The 22,147-nt window shown below is 40.9% G+C and overlaps 1 protein-coding gene across 8 annotated transcripts in view; it reads right to left on the minus strand.

Moving 5' to 3' along the window:
• Positions 1 to 21,780, minus strand: part of wnk2 (WNK lysine deficient protein kinase 2) — a 37,288-nt gene extending 15,508 nt beyond the window's left edge. For 5 of the 8 annotated variants that reach the window (XM_028446718.1, XM_028446714.1, XM_028446713.1 and 2 more), the window contains exons 1-17: positions 20,357 to 21,780; positions 15,057 to 15,229; positions 14,472 to 14,692; positions 13,964 to 14,121; positions 11,634 to 11,722; positions 11,297 to 11,516; positions 10,585 to 10,852; positions 6,761 to 7,044; positions 5,633 to 5,746; positions 4,428 to 4,526; positions 4,244 to 4,297; positions 2,494 to 2,655; positions 1,781 to 2,371; positions 1,629 to 1,678; positions 1,386 to 1,548; positions 1,172 to 1,288; positions 27 to 197 (exon numbers count right to left, since the gene is read on the minus strand). In XM_028446718.1, coding sequence (XP_028302519.1) covers positions 27 to 197; positions 1,172 to 1,288; positions 1,386 to 1,548; positions 1,629 to 1,678; positions 1,781 to 2,371; positions 2,494 to 2,655; positions 4,244 to 4,297; positions 4,428 to 4,526; positions 5,633 to 5,746; positions 6,761 to 7,044; positions 10,585 to 10,852; positions 11,297 to 11,516; positions 11,634 to 11,722; positions 13,964 to 14,121; positions 14,472 to 14,692; positions 15,057 to 15,229; positions 20,357 to 21,019 — 3,597 coding nt within the window. In that variant the 5' untranslated portion in view covers positions 21,020 to 21,780. The remainder of the gene's footprint in view (positions 1 to 26; positions 198 to 1,171; positions 1,289 to 1,385; positions 1,549 to 1,628; positions 1,679 to 1,780; positions 2,372 to 2,493; positions 2,656 to 4,243; positions 4,298 to 4,427; positions 4,527 to 5,632; positions 5,747 to 6,760; positions 7,045 to 10,584; positions 10,853 to 11,296; positions 11,517 to 11,633; positions 11,723 to 13,963; positions 14,122 to 14,471; positions 14,693 to 15,056; positions 15,230 to 20,356) is intronic. The other 3 variants (XM_028446711.1, XM_028446716.1, XM_028446717.1) reach the window with 3 other exon arrangements.
• Positions 21,781 to 22,147: the final 367 nt, after the last annotated feature.

Consider the following 22,147-nt stretch of genomic DNA (forward strand, 5'->3'; position numbering starts at 1 on the left):
GTGGTAGGTGTATGGAAATGCCTTACCTCTCTGAGTACACCTTCAGACATCTGACTTTGTGGAGGACTACAACTGAGAGTTGTATTCCTTTCCCCCTCCATGTCTTCATTCAGCATGTCTTCAGCTTTATCCACTAAGTCTCTCAGCTGGTCGATGAAGATGTCCTTCTCTAACGGTAGGATAAAACCATTCTCCACCTGCACATATTGAAATAATATGTCTTAAAGGTTCCATATTATGAAAAAGACGTTTTTTCTGGTCTCTACATCTATAAACTGGTCCTCCGTGAGCCGGACAACTCCCAGAATGAGGAAAACAAGTGATTCCTGGATGGTCTCTGCAGCACACTTACTGGTAAAACGGTGCAGAAAAAGCTGTTCAGATTCAACTCTTGTCGTGACAACAAAACAGGAGTCATGTACATAGGCCGACCTCCTCTGAGCGGTGACAGGAGACATCCGAGAGGGGGGGGGGGGCGTTCATCCCCGAGGTGGAGTTTGGTGTTTCGCAATGTCATCGCTCAGAGCAAGACATGCAAAATGCTATGTTGTTGATTGTACAACGCGCCTCCAGTGATATGTGTTCGGGCACTTCTGTGTAACCTGCCGTTCTAATGAAAAAGAATATATATGATACTTTTGTCATATTTGTAAAGCTACATACACAAAATGTGTTCTCTGCATTTAACGCCTCACTGAGGAGCAGAGGGAAGCAATGCTGTAGCTGGAGCAGACCTATTATATCGCCACTTATCGCAGATCTGGCGTGTTTGTGACACAATGCGACGCAGCGGTTGCACAAAACAAATGATTATCACCTTAAATGCACTATTCATGGAGTTTGAAGCGTGACTAATCAGCTTAACACTCCGGTGAGAGTTTGAATGACTGCTGCTGAGATAAACACGGACCCTGAGCACTGAGACGGACCTACAATAGCCATGTGTTTTACTGTAATGTGCTCGTAAAAGAGCGAGACATGCAGGGAAGTCAGTGTCCTGTCTATAGACACGCCCACTCATTAATATGCAATCAGCCTGTTTTGAGAGTGGCTCAGAAAGTCACTTTTCAGAGGGCTAAAACTAGAAAACAGACAAGTTTGGGAAAATAAACCTTTCGTTGTAACCAGGTGATGAAATAGTAATAGAAGGACAAAAAATAAAAGATCGAACCATGTACGTGGTGATTTCCTCAGGGGCATCTCCATCCAAATCAAATTTGAATGTCACCATTTTGTGATTGTGAGTCTCCAATTGGCATTCAACCATTTTATCACCAGTGTTGCAAACCTGTGTGAACAGCAGTTACATGTGATTCAAATTCAAAGTTATAAACACCAATTTTCCAAATCTTTGGAGTCTGGTTTTTGTATGCAGAATGACTCACGTTGAGCATGCTGAGCCTGGGTTTGCTTGTCTTTTCCTGCCTGGAACGCATGCGAGTCGATTTGCGGTGATGTTTCTTGTGTTTTCCATCAACTTTGCCCCCACTGGCTAGACTATCATAACCATCACTTGTCTCTTTACCAGATGCTATGTCAGAGCTCACACTGTCAAAGGAAGAGCAGAAAACACATTAACTCCCTTTGGATGACACAAAGTCAATGAAACCAGGAATATTAAAACATACCTGTCATATAAATAACAATGTAGAGATATTGGTTTCTCCTGAAACACATCCTGCAGACGAAAAAAGTGATTAATTTTTTATACACGAGTGTCATCTTTCTATACAACTGAGCAAATGTATTTTAAGTAATGTGTATGTGTATGGGTTTGTACCTCTAAAGGAGGTTCTTGTTGAACAGTGCTTGATGCAAATGAGGTTTCTTGAGTTTGGAGATCCATGGCTGAGCCATCAGACTCTGGCAATGGGACTGCTGGGACCAGTGCAGAAGCAGGAGCTCCAGCCTGAACCAGAGTGTGAGGGATCGGGCCTGAGTCCAAATCTTTTGCTGAAAGCTTCAGTTTATATGTGGCTCCAGGTTTATCTGAGCATATAGATGCGGGATTTGCTTGTTGGAAATCCAATGATGATGATACTGGAATAACTTTAGCAGTAGGAGAATCATGCACTGTGACTGAAGCATCTGCTGGGATTGAAGTCAAAGATTTAAGATCTCTTGATCCAGAAGTTTGAAGTGCAGCGTCAGCGTGGGCTGAGATGTTTTGTCTGTGCACCAGTGCTGGAGTTTGTGTTGAAGCTTGACTATCAGCACAGGCTGTGGCTAAGATGGAGGCTGAGGCAACGTCTGAGTCTGGAGTAGAAGGACTAGGAGCTTTAGTGAGGTCTGGGCCACCTGCTGTAGACTCTGTATCTGCTCCATGTCCCCAGAGTGGAATCTGAACTGGGTGGACATCTCCCAAAGTCCCCTGTATAAAGAATAAGTACATCTAGCAAAATGTTCAAAGTATCATTCAAGTCCCCCCACCTGGACAGACATGTCAGCCAGTTCATGATCAGTATTGTGATCAATGTGAGGAGTGGATAGTACCTGAAAAAGGTTTAAGGGAAGGATGAAATGGTAGCCAGGGTTGGGCTGGATTATGGGAGAGTGGCTGTGCTGCTGAGGCACTACAGGAGACCGCATGGGCATGCCAAGCAGTGGATGAGGGAACACCACTCTGAGCATGTCCTGAGGTGTTGACAGTGCTGTCTGAGGGATGCAAAGGGTGGGTGGAAGGGGTTAAGCAGCATGAGGGGATAGAGGACGAGAGGGATGACAAGATGAAGGTGAATAGTAAGGACTAGACATACATGCTGGTCATATAATTAGAATATGATGAAAATTTTGATTTATTTCAGTAATTCCATTCAAAAAGTGAAACTTGTATATTATATTTATTCATTACACACAGGTTGATATATTTCAAATGTTTATTTCTTTTAATTTTGATGATTATAACTGACAACTAATGAAAATCCCAAATTCAGTATCTCAGAAATTTTTGAATATTATTTAAGACCGATACAAAAAAAAAGTATGAACATAAAAAGTATGAGCATGTACAGCACTTAATACTTAGTTGAGGCTCCTTTTGCCTGAATTACTGCAGCAATGCAGCGTGATATGGAGTGGATCAGTCTGTGGCACTGCTCAGGTGTTATGAGAGCCCAGGTTGCTCCGATAGTGGCCTTCAGCTCTTCTGCATTGTTGGGTCTGGCGTCTCGCATTTTCCTCTTCACAATACCCTATAGATTTTCTACGGGGTTAAGGTCAGGCGAGTTTGCTGGCCAATCAAGAACAGGGATACCATGGTACTTAAACCAGGTACTGGTAGCTTTGGCACTGTGTGCCATAAAGTTGGTCAGCAGCAGGAAGCATGAAGTGCTCAAACTTCCTAGGAGATGGAAACGTTGACCTTGGACCAACACCAGAACATGACATGGCACCCCAAACCATCACCGACTGTGGAAACTTTACACTCGACCTCAAGCAACGTGGATTCTGTGCCTCTCCTCTCTTCCTCCAGACTCTGGGACCTTGGTTTCCAAAGGATATGCAAAATCTACTTTCATCAGAGAACATAACTTTGGACTACTTAGAAGCAGTCCATTCCTTTTTGTCTTTAGCCCAGGCGAGATGCTTCTGATGCCGTCTCTTGTTCAAGAGTGGCTTGACACAAGGAATGCGACAGCTGAAACCCATTTCTTACATACGTCTGTGTGTGGTGGTTCTTGAAGCACTGACTCCAGCTGCAGTCCACACTTTGTAAATCTCTCCCACATTTTTTAATGCGTTTTGTTTCACAATCTTCTCCAGGTCGTGGTCATCCCTATTGCTTGTACACTTTTGTCTACGACATCTTTTCCTTCCCTTCGCCTCTCTATTAATGTGCTTGGACACAGAGCTCTGTGAACAGCCAGCCTCTTTAGGGATGACCTTTTGTGTCTTGCCGTCCTTGTGCAAGGTGTCAGTGGTCATCTTTTGGACAACTGTCAGGTCAGAAGTCTTCCTCATGATTGTGTAGCCTACAGAACTAGACAGAGACCATTTAAAGGCCTTTGCAGGGCACCAGGGGTCTTCAATATTGAAGCTCTCCACAATATTCTAATTTTCTGAGATACTCAATTTTGGGTTTTCATTAGTTGTCAGTTATAATCATCAACATTAAAAGAAATAAACACTTGAAATATGTCAGTCTGTGTGAAATGAATGTATACATTATACAAGTTTCACTTTTTGAATGGAATTACTGAAATAAATCAACTTTTTCATGATATTCTAATTTCATGACCAGCACCTGTATAGGCCAGCTGTGGCCGGCTGTCTGCATAACAGGATATGGAGTGGAATACTGAGGGGAAAAACAACAAAAATGAAATCAAAAACACAAAGGCAACTAAACTACACTTCGTCGAAGGCTATAACCAAATACTTGTTCATGTATTTTTATTTATTTTGTGCCTAATGTTACTATAACTTACCTGTGTAGTGACGTATAAGGGCTGAAGTGTCGGATTGGCACTGTGTGCAGACTCTGGAAAACTGGTAGATGTATCAGAGGGACTCATATGAGATGTAGGCTGGATAGAAGATAAAGACAGGTTGAACATTTGAGATAATATATTAAATGCAAATGAAAAACAACAGCTTCTGAAATACATTACTTTAGAACAATGTTTCTCAAATGGGGGTTTGTGTACCCCTAGAGGTATGCAATGGCACTACAGGGGTTACTTGAGATAGAAAGAAGAAAATTAACAAATGAAAGCGTTAAAAATATGAGGTTTCATGTTTATTTTAAGTTAAAAATCATAATCGCACTGAATATTACCAGCAACTCATAATACAACAAAACACACAAAATGAGAGCAAAATATACTGAATAATAAAAGAACAAACAACAAAATACACAAATTGACACCAAAAAAACACTCACTAAGAAAGAAAAATACTATTATCAGCAACACACAAAAAGACAACAAAGACAAAGAAAAAAATACACAAGATCACTACAAAATGCCCAAAAATAACAGAGAAACATACAAAACCACTTTAGAAACAACCAAACGACACCAAAACTACACACAGTGAGAGAGAATAATTTTAATAATACCAACAACACACAAAAATGACAACAATAACACACAAAATAAGGGAAAAATATACTGAATAATAATAAAAAAAAGACAGATAACAACAAATGCACAACATGACACCGAAAACACAAAATGATGATAGAAATGATCTTGATTAGAACATGAACTGAAAATACAAGAGTCAATCTTGGTTCCACATCAGGCGGGAGATGACCGTAAATGATAAAAATGATAGAAATAAATCTATTCAGATGGCACTAAATACTGTTTCATTCCACTTATTTACAAAACTAGATTTTTTTAAATATGTTATCACTCCTTCATTCCATCATTATGATCTAAAGTTATTTTTTCACGGAATTCTGAGGAAAATGTTCTAATCGTAAAAAGGGGTTACTTGGATTCAAAAATTACAGAAATGGAGTACTTGGGCCAAAACAAAGTTTGAGAAGCACTGGTTTAGAATAGGAGGCATCACATTATTGTATTCTCTCTACATACACATACACACACACACATACAGTATATAGGGAAAAGGAGAGAGAAAAAGTACATTATGTGCTTACCAAATCCAGACACACAATGCATACCTGCTCCTGGCTATGTTGGTCTGCTGTCTCTGTAGAGTGAGCTGCAGTATGGAAGTTTGGTGCAGTCTGTGCATGGTGTAATGTAGGCCTTGGTGTCTCAGGCACAGAATCTGTCTGTCAGAAACAGGAGAAGAAGAAATCTGGGAATACTGTCAGTGTCAAAGCAGATATTGCATAAAGGATTACAAAAAGGCATGTTGGTGCAGACTTTAATTCATGAAAGATCTGAATACAAAAGAAACAATGAAAACAATAGCAGCAGCTGGCAGAGATGTATATTATTGTTTAATATATAGCATATTGCAAAGGTGGGGCCTTAAGAAGCATGTCAAGCTGGAAACACAAGAGTTACAAACAAATTGAATCAAAGCAGTGACTGGCTGTAATCTTACGTTATGCTGTTAGCTCTGTGTAGTTATAACAGAAGTAAAGCTACACCAGGAAAGCTACTGCAAGCTGTCGCTTTGGCATTATGTAGTGAACACATAGCCCTTATCTCTAACCTACCAGTAGAGCAGTCATACCTTCACTGCCATGAGAAAACAGCAGGCCCCAGAATGAGGTGGTCAGTGAGACAAATAGAGTGGGTTGCGTGTCCAATGGAGACATGGACAGGGGAGGAGCTCTGACTGAGTCTAGTTTTGAGGCAGGAGAGGACTGAGCAGATGTAGGAAAGATGCACTGCCCCAAGGATCCTTCAGGAAGAGAGATGAGCTTGTCCTGCTGTGATGAGGGTACTGGGGACATTGTATACTTTGGATATGGTGAGGTGAATTGCAGTGACTTGTTGAGACAAAGGAGGTGATAATTGTGACGACTGTGAGCTGCAATAGGGGACAGGAAATGTGTGGATTTCACTGGACTCTGTGGGGTTTGATTTAGTCAACGTAAACAGCAAAGGCAGGGGCATCAGGTATTGGTTTGAGTGAGAGAGTTAGAGCTACACTGAAACATCTCAGCCATTGAGACACTGCTACGCCTGAAGTACTGTGTGATGGATGGATCTCTGTAAAGAACAGGATCACTGCCATGATGCTGATCAGACATTGTTTGAAAAGCAAAAGAATAGTAAAACAAAAAGAAAGAAGACAAATAAGAAGGATGGATACTCTAACTGTTTACACTTACAGTGTGTAGGCCTGGGTGTTGCTCTGCTGTGGGTTGCTGAAAGGCTCCAGGATGCAGCTGACCTGTAGATTGCTGGTAAACCCCATGATGTAATTGCTGTGATGTTTGTAAGACATGTTCATATGAGGTCTGATGGGGTCCTTTTTGCAGCTGAGGGTCAGCCTGTACAGGAGGACTGAAGATAATTTCAGACTCTAACATGGACTCTGGAAGACATGGGTAGCAGCCATTGTGTGGATTGTTGAGATCCTCTGATGGCAGGGTGGTGGTCAATCCACTGTCAGCTAAAAAAAACAAAGCACATTAAACCTTATGATTAATTGTAACTGCTGTCTACATACCTCCCGACGCTAACGTTAGCACGGCACTCGGCCAGCTTCAGATCATGGTCTCTAAACAACAGAGGGCTCACCCGGACGGGGGTTCACATCATCGCTGGGGATTTTAATCAAGCACATATCAAGACTGTTCTCCCCAAATTTTACCAGCACGTCAAGTGTGCAACCAGGGGAGAAAACACACTGGATCATGTTTACTCAAATATAAAGCATGCATATAGGGCGACCCCCCTCCCCCATCTTGGACAATCAGACCACCTCTCTCTGCTCCTCTTCCCTGCCTACACCCCCCTCAGAAGGCAAACTAAGCCAGCCTTTCAGACCATCAAAGCCTGGCCTGAAAATGCTCTCAACCAGCTGCAGGACTGCTTTGCCTGCACGGAGTGGAGTATTTTTGAAGATCAGGACTTGGACACACACACCGAGTCTGTCCTCTTCTACATCAGGTGCTGTGTAGAGAACGTCACCGAGGACAGACGCATCCGGGTCTTTCCAAACAGGAAGCCCTGGATGACGAGGGAAGTCCAGACCCTGATCAGAGCCCGTAACTCGGCCTTCAGGACGAGGGACAGAGCCCTCTACAGCACCGCCAGAGCAGACCTGAGGAGGAGCATCAAACAGGCCAAGGTCTCCTACAAGAATAAAATAGAGGGATACCTGACAGACAACAACCCGCACCAGATGTGGAGGGGAATCCAGGCCCTAACCAACTATAAAGGAAACCCCCCTCCCACATCCTCCAGCCGCAGCAGCACACTGACAGAGGAGCTGAACAGCTTCTTTGCCCGGTTCGAGACCACCACCACACACCTGCAGTCACTGTCCCCTCCTGGTTCCAGCACCCCACCTCTCTCTCTCCAGGAGCATGAGGTGAGGAAAAACTTAAGAGCAGTGAACCCCAGGAAAGCTGCTGGTCCTGACGGCATCCCAGGGGCTGTGATTAAAGCATGTGCAGACCAACTGACAGGGATCCTCACCACACTCTTCAACCTCTCCCTGACACATGCCACCGTCCCCACATGTCTGAAGGCCTCCACCGTCGTCCCCATCCCCAAAAAACCTGCCATAGACAGCCTAAACGATTACAGACCGATCGCTCTGACGTCTGTAATCATGAAGTGCATGGAGCGATCAGTTTCTCAGCACATCAGAGACTGCCTCCCTCCCACCTTCGACCCACACCAGTTTGCCTACAGGGCAAACCGATCCACAGAGGACGCCATCGCCATCACACTTCACACAGCGCTGAGTCATCTGGAGAACAAGAAGAGCTATGTGAGGATGCTTTTCGTGGACTACAGCTCAGCGTTCAACACAATCATTCCGGACATCCTAATCACCAAACTGTTGAAATTACAGATACCTCTCCCCACCTGCAACTGGATTAAAAACTTTCTGACGAGCCGCCCACAGTCTGTCAGACTCGGCCCCCACTACTCCTCCACCATCACACTCAGCACTGGTTCCCCGCAAGGCTGCGTCTTGAGCCCTCTACTGTACGCCCTGTACACCTATGACTGCTCTTCAACTCACCCAACCAACCGCATTATTAAATATGCGGACGACACCACTGTGGTGGGACTCATCCGAGGCGAGGATGAGACAGCGTACAGGGCCGAGGTAGAGGAACTATCACGCTGGTGCTCAGCAAACAACCTGACCCTGAATATCCAGAAAACAAAAGAACTGATCATGGACTTCAGGAAGATCAGACAGGACCACACCCCCCTCCTCATAAATGGAGAACAGATGGAGACTGTCACCACCTTCAGGTTTCTGGGCACCCACATCTCTGCTGACCACTCCTGGACTGACAACATCAGAGCCCTAGTCAAGAAGGCTCAGCAGCGGCTACACTTCCTGCGTGTCCTCAGGAAGAACCATCTGGACACGAAGCTGCTGTTGGCCTTTTATCACTCCTCTGTGGAGAGCGTGCTGACATACTGTCTGGGTGTGTGGTACGCAGGCTCAACAGTCAAGGACAGGAAGGCGGTGCAGAGGGTCATTAACACTGCCCAAAAAATCATCGGCTGCCCTCTGCCCAGCCTGGAAAACATCGCCACATCCTGCTGCCTCAGGAGAACCAAGGCCATCACAGGAGACCCCTTACACCCTGCTCACCCCCTGTTCGACCTGCTGCCCTCTGGAAGATGCTACAGGTCAACAAAATCTCACACATGCAGACTGACAAATAGCTTCTTCCCCTGGGCCATACGGACCGCAAACACCCATGGATACACACACACACACTCATTCAGGAACAATCTCCCATAACCCCCCCCACACACACACACTTTAGCACTAAACACTACAGCACTTTAAACTGTTATTTATTCTGTAAATTAGTCACCGATGTCTCGTTTTAAAATTTTTATGCCGTACGTTGGTTTTTTATCATCTTTGTACATATTCAATGCCTTGTTGTTGTTTTCGCTCCTGTCTTTTAATTCTATGCTCTGTGGTGTACTGTAGCTCTATGCGAGCATCTCTCAAATTTCACTGTACCACCAAGTACCGTGACAATAAAAGACTATTCTATTCTATTCTAACGTGACATGGGAGACAAGAAGGAGAATTACCAAACAGGTAGGAAAAAAAATGGAGCAAACATTTGGTTTTTCTCAATAAATGATGCTACAATGTGGAGATTTTCAAATCATCCATACATGGAATGACATCTTAGATGTATTTGTGCTAAAATGCACAAATACATGCTAAAATAAACAGCAACTTTTAGCAACAAACCATGTTTGTAACTTTTGACCAGATTTTTTGAGAAGTGATATTTACTTGATATTTACAATGTTAACTCTAAATCTAGATGTTAAATATTAAATCAAAATGTTAAATATTAAACCTAAATGTTGAACATTAAATCTGAAAGTCAAATCTAAATCCAAATGTTAAATATAAATGTACATTTAAATATTTAATATAAATAACATAACATTTCATAAATATTTCTTTAAATGTGGTCAAAGGTAACAAAAAAATTCACATACACTTTTTAAATGTGGTTTGTTGCTAAATGTTGCAAAAAGTTGCTCTTTATTTTAGCATGCGCAACTTTACAATCGGCGCCTCATAATAATGGATTGGTGCTGTTCAACATTTAACTGCATTCCTGACCCTGAGACACTAAGTCAGTGCCGGGTGCCCCTGGAACATGCAGAGGACACCATTCTTTCCTCCACCCCACCAGAAAACAAAGAGGATTTACCAGAATAAAGCTACGTCTAAAGGTGAGTTGTTTAAAAATCAAGACAGATGGCAGCTAATGTCATGGAAATCCTATAGAATAGAAGCCACAATGGGCTCAGCCGTCCTTCCTCCACCTATGTTCTATTGTTTTTCGAACGCACTAAAATATGGTTTCTCAACACATTCAAATCTTTTTAGATTTAGTTGTTTACGCTTTCAAAAAGTTCTGACCAATTACAAAAGTAGGCACCAGTCCAAAAATATTCCTGAAGTGAAATGTCTTACATGTAGTTGACATGGCAGGAACAGCGCAGATGATGTTTTGCTGCTCGGCCTCTGGATCCTCATAATCCGTGGGGGCTAAGGCGGCGCTCCGTGGGACACCAGCACCAGGCACCTGCAGAAGACTGGGATGCGTCTTCTTCGCCGCTGCTTCACCAATTCCGATCTGTGAAAAAGTCCGCTGCCTCCTCCATTTGATGAAAGCCACACGATCTCGAATGGATTTCCCAACTATCTTCACATCGCAGTCAAGGAAAAAGCCTGACTCAACCTACAGGACAAGATGGAGTCAGCGACTTGTTATATTTAAAACCAAACGTTTAAAACTCCATTAGAGAAACTATGCAGCAGATCAATTTAATTTAAATTAAATCTCATGAAAAGTTTCTAATTGTCCTATTATCCTTGGAGTCATTTCAACCCCATCCAATGTTTATCATTCAAAAAATTATAGTTGACTATTTTTTCATATTTTCTGACTTTTTATTTGATGGGTACAATTGATTAAGTATAAAATTATGATGACATTTTTTTTTCGCTCATTCATTAAGAATTTTTTTTTTCTTCCACTCAATAACTACATCTGAAATATCTGAAGATATTGTGTTGTATCGCAAATTCGTTTTGTCTAATCGTGATATTAAAGAGTTCAATGATACTAGATAATGACAATAATCAAATATGAGATAAACATTTGTTTAAGCAGGTGTTTTACCATTTCTTGGGCAACGACCTCTGGGACCTCGTTCACCAGGTCAAAGGTAAACTCAATAGCTCCAGTGTCTTTGTACTTCCCCTTGAGCTTTTTGGGATCCTCCACCCACAGCTTTAGAGCAATCGATACTTTCTTCCCATCATCTTCTTCATTGAGCTCCACCCTTACACCTGTGTCCTCTGCAAAGAAGGCATGATTCAGGAGGTCCTTGATCGAGTACCTGCAGGAGATGTATAATGGTTACATGTCATGGGGAAACACACACACACACACACACACACAAACAAATATATAAAACTTAACCTTAAAGCAAAACTAAAGGGCCTGGTCCACTCACCTCTCTTCCCGCTTGTGACAGATACATTCACCGATGATTTCCTTGATTTCTGGGTCACTGACTTTACAGTAGCTGGCAGGCTTTACCCCCTGACAACAACCGACACACACACAGAGTCACAATTGAAACAGCAACACATTGAATATATTTATGTCTGCAGTGCCATTCTTTCAGTGTCAAAACATTTCTAGGATTTTGGTATGCTAACAGCCTTATTTGGTGATACAAATGGGTTAAATTTGATTTATTGAAACAATTTCTGCATGTAACTGTTTGTTAATAAAATTTTGTTTAGTTTTGAAGTTTAATAATAGACTTTAATTTGTGCTGTGAAAGATTACATCCTGTCCTCTTGGCTAAAAATCAAAGATCAACGTTTCATTTTAAGTATCTTAAACAAAGGGCTGGGAGCAATATCGAGATTTAAAGTGTAACCACAGTAAACCCACAGGTTTTTGTTGACCTCCCACTAGGGGAAAAAAATCCAAAATCGCCTTGATTATGGGTGTTGCTCCTAGAGCAGTTAAGACACGCCCAGTCACAGCAGCCAGTGTGGGCTGCTGTGACTGGGCGTGTCTTAACTACTTAACTGTGCAATGAGTGCACAGCTGAGCTGTGCTCACTACTAACACACACACACAATACCGACGTGAGGCTCACCCACACATACACAATCCTCTCCAGCCATTAGCCCCGGAAAACAAACTCACACACAAACAAACAGCGAAAAGGAGTTAATGCACGTCTGCACACACGCAGAGACAGACAGAGATATGCACATGATGTGGCTGTACATACACACACACACACAGCTTGATTAACCCTCTGACTAGACCAGAATCAGCTGTTTATACAAGTACAGACTTAAAAAACATCACGGCAGCTGAACACAGCTGTCAATCAATGCTCACTGAGGGCTGTGAGAGCAGGAACTACAAGTCCCTCTAACTAGGGTTTATAAAAGGGGCGGAGCCAGCAGGGCTAGCTTGTGACGCACGATGCGGTCACAGAATCTCGTTCTCAGCCAACAGCAAAATAAAATTATAATAGCTGGGTTTCAACCCATAGAGCAGTGATTCTCAACTGGTGGGTCGGGACCCAAAAGTGGGTCGCGGACCTGTATTCTGTTGGTAGCGAACAGCTGGTCAAAAATAAATAAATACTTAAAGTCTCTTATGTTATACTTGTCTTTTATTTTGAAAGAAATGTTTTCTTTTGACAGGCATGCTGTGAAGTGCATGTTGCACAGGAAAATATATAGATTTATGTTTTAAAAAAAGAGAATGTGTGTTTTCAACAGCTAGTTTTAAAAAAAACGTGGGTCGCGATTTAATGGCCGTGGAAAAATATGTGTCCCAAGGTAAGACTAGTTGAGAACCCCTGCCATAGAGGATAGTCAATCTCACAACAAAATATATGAAATTAAAATACTTTGACTAAAATGTTAAGAGTTGGTCTAGCATCAATTAACAGCACTACCTAATACCAAAATACATGTATTCAGCAGAAAAAAAGTGGGGTTTGAGGTTTAGTTACTCTTCAAGATTTATTAAGATTTTAAGCTATTGTTTATACTGATACGTCTTTGTTTTAAAGCTTATTTTAGGTTAAAAATATAGTTTAGCTTTATAGCTTTCACTCAAACTCTGCTTTGCAATGCCTCTCTGAGCACAAATACCCCACCCTCTCTCACTTACTCTCACGAGTATACATGACACAGACATTGAGAGGTTGCTAAGGAGGAACTGGTTAACAAAAAAAGGCAGAACAGCTCAGTTACTTAGAAAAAAAATTAACTATCAGATGTGCAGGGCAGCGGGGGAAGGGGAAGTTGGACATTTGTGCTTCTGCATGTCACCGATTGCTTGATGCAACCCAGACCTGCCCTGAACTACAGAACTCACTCACATGTGGTGCAACATGTTGATATTATGCAGCTGACTCATGAAATGCCTGTTTGGCATTTTGTCACAGTTACTTTATCCGAAAATTGTCTTTCTGGTATAACTTTGGTAATTAAAAAAATATCGAATTTTGGATCATATCCTAAAACTCATAGCCATACTTAAACATTAGACATGAAACAATTTTGTCACGATTTAGATAACTTTGAATGCAACGTTTATGTTCTCTAGCTTTGATTTGCCAAATACCACGTGAAAATATTTATGAAACATAAATATAAATGACACAAAAACATCAATAACAATAGGGTTTAAAAAAAAATAAATCAGGAATAGCATATTTTCTTGGTCATGCCATGTGTGCAAGGAACGCTTTTTCATTTTCCATTGGATTGTCTGTAGCTGTAACATCAAACACTAACTCACACCGGTGACTTTGCGGTAGATCTGTGCAGCGTTTTGACATTCTGAGTAGGGATATTCTGAGGTGGCCATCTCTAACATGCACATCCCAAAGGCGTAGACATCCACCGACTCGTCATAGTGCTCCTCGTACATCTCTGGCGCCATAAACTCTGGAGTACCTGGAAAAGGAAGGAAACAGAAAAGGACAAGATCCAATGTCCCACTGTTTTAATTATTGTTCTTCTCTGTGTGGAGTTCTCACTTATTCCTGAGCATGGGAGGATTTACTCCTGGTAATTCAGTTTCCTCCACAAGTCCTAAAGCATGTACCGGTACTCTATTATTAAACTCATAGAAGTAGGAGTAAATGAGTGCATGACTGTAATTATCTCTCTGTGTTTCAGTCCTGAAAAAGACTACGGTAGTCTTTTATCATGGGGGTTTCTGCTGAACACAATGTGCAAAAAAAAAAAAACTTAAACAACAAAAACGTACAAACAGTGTCGGCTCAGAGGGTATGATAACTAACCTATTACACTCTTAGCAAAAGATGCCCTCTTCAGCGTTGCCAGGCCTAAATCTCCGATTTTGACGGATCCTGTGGGACCAGTGATGAAGATGTTGTCACACTTGAGGTCTCTGTGAATGATGGGAGGAGTCCTTGTGTGGAGAAAGTGGAGGCCTTTGAGGATCTGTCTGCACCAGCTCCGCAGAACTTTAGGTTTCATGACCTTGAAACGCTTCAGATACCTGTGATGGGGTAAGAGAAAAGTGGTTTTTAAATGCAAGAAATTACTTTTTTTTTTAAGAAATTTGCACAAGCCAAATTCTTTTTTTTTTTTGTTTCTTTTTCTTTTCTTTTTTACTTTTTATTTATAACATTTTTTAAACAAACATTTACCTGACAACAGTATTGAGCATATTGTCAGTGTCAGCATAAATAATAGATAGATGGTTTCTATGCTTTAAATCAGCATTTTAGCCCATAAAGATTAGAGATGAGGACGATTTAATTGTATGATATTCAATCTAAATAGAAGAGAGTGACCACAATACACAGTATACTGAAACATCCTCATATTAGGTTTTGAATTATTTCCATACAGCCACTCACGTTTTCAGTGTCCCTGAGGTCATCAACTCTGTCACAAGGACAATACACTTCTTCCCCTTCACGGGAGATTCCCAGAAGTCATAAAACCGCACAATGTTTGGGTGTTGGAGAGCCTTCAACATCTCTGCCTCCTCTTTAAACCGCTGCCTCTCAGCTTTGGACAGTTTTCGTTCCTTGATAATAAAAAAGAAAGAAAGAAAAGATGAATTTATTTTGGTTGGCTATGTGATCTTTCAATGCAGTGTTCTGAGACATAATCTCCAATAAGAGGCAGCAGTCACACATCTTTCATAACTAGTGATATATATTACCACTTTATACTAATTTTTTTATTACTTTAGGATTCACTCAGAATCACCTTCAACTCTCAACAGGGTTGGGGTCAAATATAATGTAATTGTGTCTTTGGTAATTAATTACAATTATGGCATAATTATAATTGTAATTTTTCAAATCTGTTGCTGTCATAATCGTAAATAAATTGTAATTGAGTTTAGATAATTGGCTTTGTAATTGTAATTGCCACGAAAATTCTATAAAAAATGTCAATTATTATTTAATGCAAAACTGGGGATCCATGTTACAGTTCAATGTACAGTTCTACACATATGTAGTTAACAAATACTAAAATATGTTCCATATCAAGCTTTCCTACATTTTACAATTTAGAAAAAAATACACAAAAAAAGGCTCAGACGCCCACATCAAAAATATGAAATATTTTAATTGATTAGTAAGTCTAACAGGGAAATCAATAGATATGATAGAAATTAGATGATAGATATTTGCTTTTAGTGTATTCTACTGCTGATTTAGGACCCGTTATCATAAGAGATGCTAACAGAAAGCTAACACAAGAGGAAGGTTAACTTTGATTAGGTTATTTTCTGTATTTCAGGCTCAATAATGTTGATTAATTGTCGTTGAACTGTCATGATTGAGAACTTAGATGTAATGGACTTTCTGAGGATACAAAATAATTGTCATTTAATTGTAATTGGAAAAATGGCTGGTCACTGTTATTGTAATTGAATTTTAATTGAACATGGGTAATTAAAAACATAATTGTAACTGAAAAATGTAATTCACCCCAAACCTGACTCTCAACACAGTAATGGCCTTTAGAGAGGGTGAACGTGACGGTCATTTTTATCGCCACCAACATTCATATCAGTTTCATAAGACAGAGAAGTTGGAAACAAATCAACCACCATCCAGACTTTATTTATTCCAGAGACCTGCGCTCTGCTAAAAGGTACAAAATATGCAACAAGTGAAAGTCTTTTTGATGTTTTCTTGTTTTGTACTGTTTCATCATTGATTGACTGAGTAATTTTGTGATGACATTTTGGTCCCTGTTGTCCCTATTGTGTTGTGTATAAATAGGAGAACAGCAAACAGTATGTATCCTGTTTCTGTTTCGATCCAGTCAATGCGGGCCAGTAGCTACAGCAACCGCGAGTGCAGCACGACCTTCAGGTTTGCACTGATGCTGCCTTTATATGCTTTGTAAGATTAAGAAATGGGTTTCATTGTTTTTTATTTCATATCTGGTTGCACAGATATTGATTATGTGCAGATGCTACAAGATCACATTCAAACCTTACTGTGCGGTCCTGCTGCTGTTTGTGCCATCAAACTCTTATAAACACTAATAAATCTATACGTCTTATTTTGTCAGCGATATCCAACTGTTTGTTCACGTTTTTTTAAGAAATTTACCCTGGAGAAGATGTGAGCTGGGTGTCTGCAGCACTGAGACATGAGGCAAATTAAAATCTATGAATATACATTAAGAGCTCTGGCATGTCAATCTTAATCATAGATACAGTATCAGTGTAGTTAGGAGGACTTGTTATAGACATATCAAATGCCACTTTCAGTCCCTATATAAACTCACTCCTTCTCCTCTCTCCCTTGGTGCAGTGTTGCATCAGCCAAAAGCACTCTGCCAACACAGATATGTGATCACACCACAGAAATAAGTCCTTGATTGTTCTCATGGTGAATCCATAAAACATCTCTAACGCGTTGTGTTATATTTTTCAGCTTTTTGATGAACAGATGTTGACATTTTATTTAAAAATGTAAAGAGTCAAACAATAAACCTTGCTTGACAAAAAAAAAAACAAAAACAAAAAAACAAAACTGTATAACTGAATTGTTTTTAGGCGTTTTGGTTTTCTGCTGTGTCATCCTAAGGTTTGCTGGATTGAAATGCACAATACATAAACATCCATCCAGGGGTGCAGGATTTGAGTTACAGCAGCTTTCTGCAGGCCAAACAAGTGCAGCAACTCTGAGGGGAACAGACTCAATCAGGGACAAGATGAGTGAATCCTTATGTCCATAGAAAAACAAGACACTTAGATACAAAATTTACCAATGCACCATGTGGTGCTCATGCTGGAAACCATGCCTTAGCTTATATAGGTCAAAAGTCTATTGATATCAGTCATTAATGATTAATCAGTAATAGTTTTCAGTGTGGAGAATGGAATATTATTGGTTTAATGGGTACTCCATGTGGCTTCCTCACATGGATTGATGGACGGATGGTGCAGATGAGCACACAGTTATAAATGTTTTTGCTTCTTTCAATCCTAAATCTCAGAGACCACCTGAGTTGAAGAACTTGGATTCTGCAAATTCAGGATTACAGAAAATAGCCACTTTTAAGGCTGAATGATATGGACCAAAATTCTCTATATTTTTTCTCAAAATGGCAATATACAATACAAATCTTGGTTAAATGCCACATAGGCACATTTATTATCAAACAGCTGTAAAATATAGGCCACGTTTGGCTTCTTCTCCTGTTAAGGGCAGCATGTAGAAGTGAGCTCTGTAGTGTGGCTTGTTTAGAGGACGCTATGGGTTGGGAAGCACTCAGTAATCCATCTAACTGTGCTGCTTTCATGCTGTCCTGAGAAGTAGCAAATGCAGCAACTCCTAAAATTAGTACAAAACAAGCTATAAAATAAAAACATCTTGATATAGGCAATATTGTAATACAGGAGACAGGGAGGTGGGACTCAAGGTAGGAAATGGAAAGGGTGGGAAAGAGTTGATTATTTAAAAGTGAGTGTGCTCAGAGCAATAATTATATATAAAATCGAAAGGAGAAGAAGTTTAACAGCGATGGTTATTTCATCCATGCAGAAGAAGTCTTCAACCCCTTTTACCATCTGTAAAAAGGTCTGACAAATGGTCTGTAAATTGATAGTTTATTAAATTTAGGCAGGGCCAAATATTTCTTATAACATTCAGAACAATGTGCCTTATATCAATGCGGAAATGAAAAAGAAATTGACAACAGAAAAAATAACAATGATAATAATAATGATAAATATACACATGCCATCAGTGATGGGGAGAAACTGAGCCAAAAGATCACTGAAGAGTGATGCATTATTAAAAGTTTGAAAAAATAAATAAAAAAAACAATAGTAACTCCAGCAAGTAAATTTTGTCTTCTTTTTTGAATATTATGTTAAGGTTTCATTTATTTAGACAACTTTAAAGCGATCAGTAGATGCCTCTGAGGATGACTGACAGTCGAAACATGTCAGGATACAAAAGTAAATTACCTGAAAAATAAATGAAACCTTAACATATTGTTCAAAAACCAATGAATTTGAATTCTAAAGATGTTTTGCATTATTGTAAATGTTCACCAGTTAAAAAATCGGATACAAAAAAATTCCATCGACACTGACACAAGTATTCGTCAATTTATTTTCTTCACACAGCTTGTACTGTTTTAATATAGGCTTCAGTGGGCCAAAGTTAGGCCTGCAGACCGGATGTTTGACACCCCTGTGTTTGATCAGCTTGACTGAAAGCAGGACTAGGGCTGGGCAATATATTGTGATTCAAGATATACTGAGTTTTCTATTTTTCCTATATAGAAAATGACAAAATCGCCTACAGTATATCAAGAATTTGAGATATACTGTATCTATATTTTTAAACGTTTTTCTTTATACAATCACACACTACAAATCACAACATACAAGTATTTAATTTAATTCACAGAGTACAGTCAGGACCCCTAAACCAGCCACACTATGCACTAGGGGTGTAAATCACCAGCTTCATCACGATACGATACGATGTCTATATGTTTGGATGACGACACGATGTTTGCCGATATCACGAAGTCTGTCACGATACGATTTTAATTCCATTTGATTCACAAGCCTGCGATTGTTTTGATGTGATATCATATGCCCATCTCACTCAATCATTACATGTATATTATCAACTCCCAATAAACAACTGAAATATGATTTGACCACTTTATTTATAAGGTCTTTCAGGTATCAGGCATTAAATAAACAGTATAAACACCATTATGTAGCATTTAACAAAGAGTTAGAATTTGAATTGTGTGAGTGATAAAAAGTTTCTAGGAATTATTTAAATTACTATGGTGCAGTACGTTTTTAATAATACAAAAATATAGCTTTAAAAACAGTTGATTTCACTGTAACAAACTGTAACCAGATGGGGAATAAAGTGTCATTGGCATATTATTATTATTAATATTATTATTTTAACATTCACATGTTAATGATGCCACACTGTTATATAACTCAGTATAAAATCATATTTTAAGGGGCTTATGATGAATTTGTGTAAAATATATGATTTTGATACATTTTTTTTCTTCTTTAACATTATATAAATATCTCAAGTGGACTTTCAGACACTTGTTATCTAGTAGTCCTGTTTATTTACATGAACAGACGCTGTTTGTTGTGGGGCGTTAGTATAAATCATCATCCCATTTACAAGCACTGACCGAATACTGAAAGTATCAGATCAAATGCATCACATCATAGCCGACTAATCAGATTAAACATGCACCGCGCCAAAACAGCATTGAATGCTGTTGTTTTCACAGTTTTGAAGTTCATAAATGTAGCTATACTTGAGCCTGAGAATTGTTTTTATTTTGATGCCTTTGTGGAAAATAAATTAAGTTCCAATTGTGCAAAATCTCATCTCTTCCTTTTTAAGTTTATACACGAGATGTTTACTGTATGGCAAGATTTATTACCAAAAATAAACGTGGGGGATGAAAGTAACTAATAACTTTTACTTTGAGTACTATTTGATCGAGCTACTTTTTACTTTGTGTATGACTTACTTGTACTTGAGTACAATTTCAATCAAGTTACAGTACTTCTACTTGAGTAGCTTATATCAGTACTCTTTACACCTCTGCCATTGTGAGAAAAAAATATTGAGATTTGAGTTTTGATCCATATCGCCCAGCCCTAGACAGGACTCACCTGGAGTTCACACCATGCTACTTCCACCCAGGTGTCCGTGTCCAGACCTTTGTAGACAGTCTTGAAGGACCCCCTCCCCAACTCGATGTCAAATTTGAGGAAGCGTCCTCCAGGTGAGGTGGACACAGCCTTCATCCCGGGCTCCTCTTCATTTTCGTCACTTCCGGCTTTACCTGTCACATCACAGGTCAGAGCCTCTGTCCGGGGGTTAGTCTCACTCCTGTCCCGCCTGTCCTCGTCCACGCTCTCTCTCCCTGTGGCGCTGTCCTTCAGGTCCGCCTGGCTCTCCGGACTGGATGTCTCCTGAGGACGGACTCCCAGCAGCTGGGCCCGGGTCCGACTCCGGTCTACGATGGTCCTCAGGTCGATGTTCAGCACGGGGCTGCTGTTGATGAACTCGGGTGTGTCTACTGCCTGATCCTCGGGGTCTGAAACCCACAAAGTCCGGCGTATGAACCTGTGGCGAACCAGCCCCCCGTACTCCGTGGACGGGTACGCGCTGGGGTCGCTGGCCCCGCGCAGGGCGGCCATGTGTATGTTGACATTATAGTCCGTGCCGTTCTCACACACTGGTCTGCAGCAGGCATTTGCATTAATGTCCGAGTCCAGGTTAGGTGTGGAAGAAAAAGCAGATCCAAGCACCGGGTCTCTGGCAGAATCCATCCCCGGGTCTGTAGTTAAACACCTGCCTGGGACATAGTGCAGGGAGGAGGGTGGTCGGTGGGTGGCTGTGTGTGCAGCTCTACCTGCAGCAGCACCCACATGCAGTGACGCAGTTCACTAAGGGCCTTCAGTTTGTTTGGGATCCTGAAGTTCGCCACACGGTGTGCAGCAGCCCGGGGACGCGCACCTCACACAGCGGTCCATCCTCCTCCTCCTCTTCCTGCTGCTGCAGTAGTGACAACTAGAGCCGCACAACACACTGATATCATGGTACACATGAAATGAATAGCATAAGAAACCAGAAAGAGGCTGTAACACGTCTCTCATCCAAGGACCGCAGGGTCGGACTGGAACTGGTGAACACTCACCGAGCCGAACTCTGACTGCTCAGCATGGATGGATAGGATGTTCAGGCTGAAAACCTGACTCAGCAACAGGAAGTGAGTCCCCAGCATGATTTCATCAAACAGGGCTTCCATCTCTATCAGATTGTCCTCAATGCGGCATAGTTTGCGTCGACGCATGACGCGCTTTAGCGCATCTCTGACCACCTGACTCCTCCGTTTATTCTTCCTGAGAAATATGTCAGCCCCTTCCTAAGACCAGGGGACACAGGGTGTTTGACGGTGCTACCCACGCCCCTAGCAACATCACGTATCCAATGATTCCATCCTCTGACACAGCAGGCTCGGGACCACACCTCTGTCCTCCCTCAGTGACGCACCAGGTCTACAATGGGAGCATGACGGTAGACTGCCAACCACGAGGGACGCTGTAAGCTGCAGGATCAGCCTCCCCACGGACCCCTCTGCATGGAGGAGAATAGATTTGTCTTTATTATTTAAAGAAACAAAAAACTTTTCAATGAAAAAAAATCAATTCAACCCAAATAGAGACCCAAATAATTGCATTTGAATAAATAATTGCAAATTATATATATATTTGTGTGTTTGTGTGTGTGTGTGTGTGTGTGTGTGTGTGTGTGTGTGTGTGTGTGTGTGTGTGTGTGTGTGTGTGTGTGTGGTATGGCCCAAATACCAAACATTAAAAATAAATTTAAAAAAAACATTTTCAAAGGAAAAAAGTGTTCAAATGCAATTATTTGGGTCTCAAATATTTATTTATTTT

This window comes from Gouania willdenowi, chromosome 5, assembly GCF_900634775.1.
Source record: "Gouania willdenowi chromosome 5, fGouWil2.1, whole genome shotgun sequence".
Taxonomy (NCBI): domain Eukaryota; kingdom Metazoa; phylum Chordata; class Actinopteri; order Blenniiformes; family Gobiesocidae; genus Gouania; species Gouania willdenowi.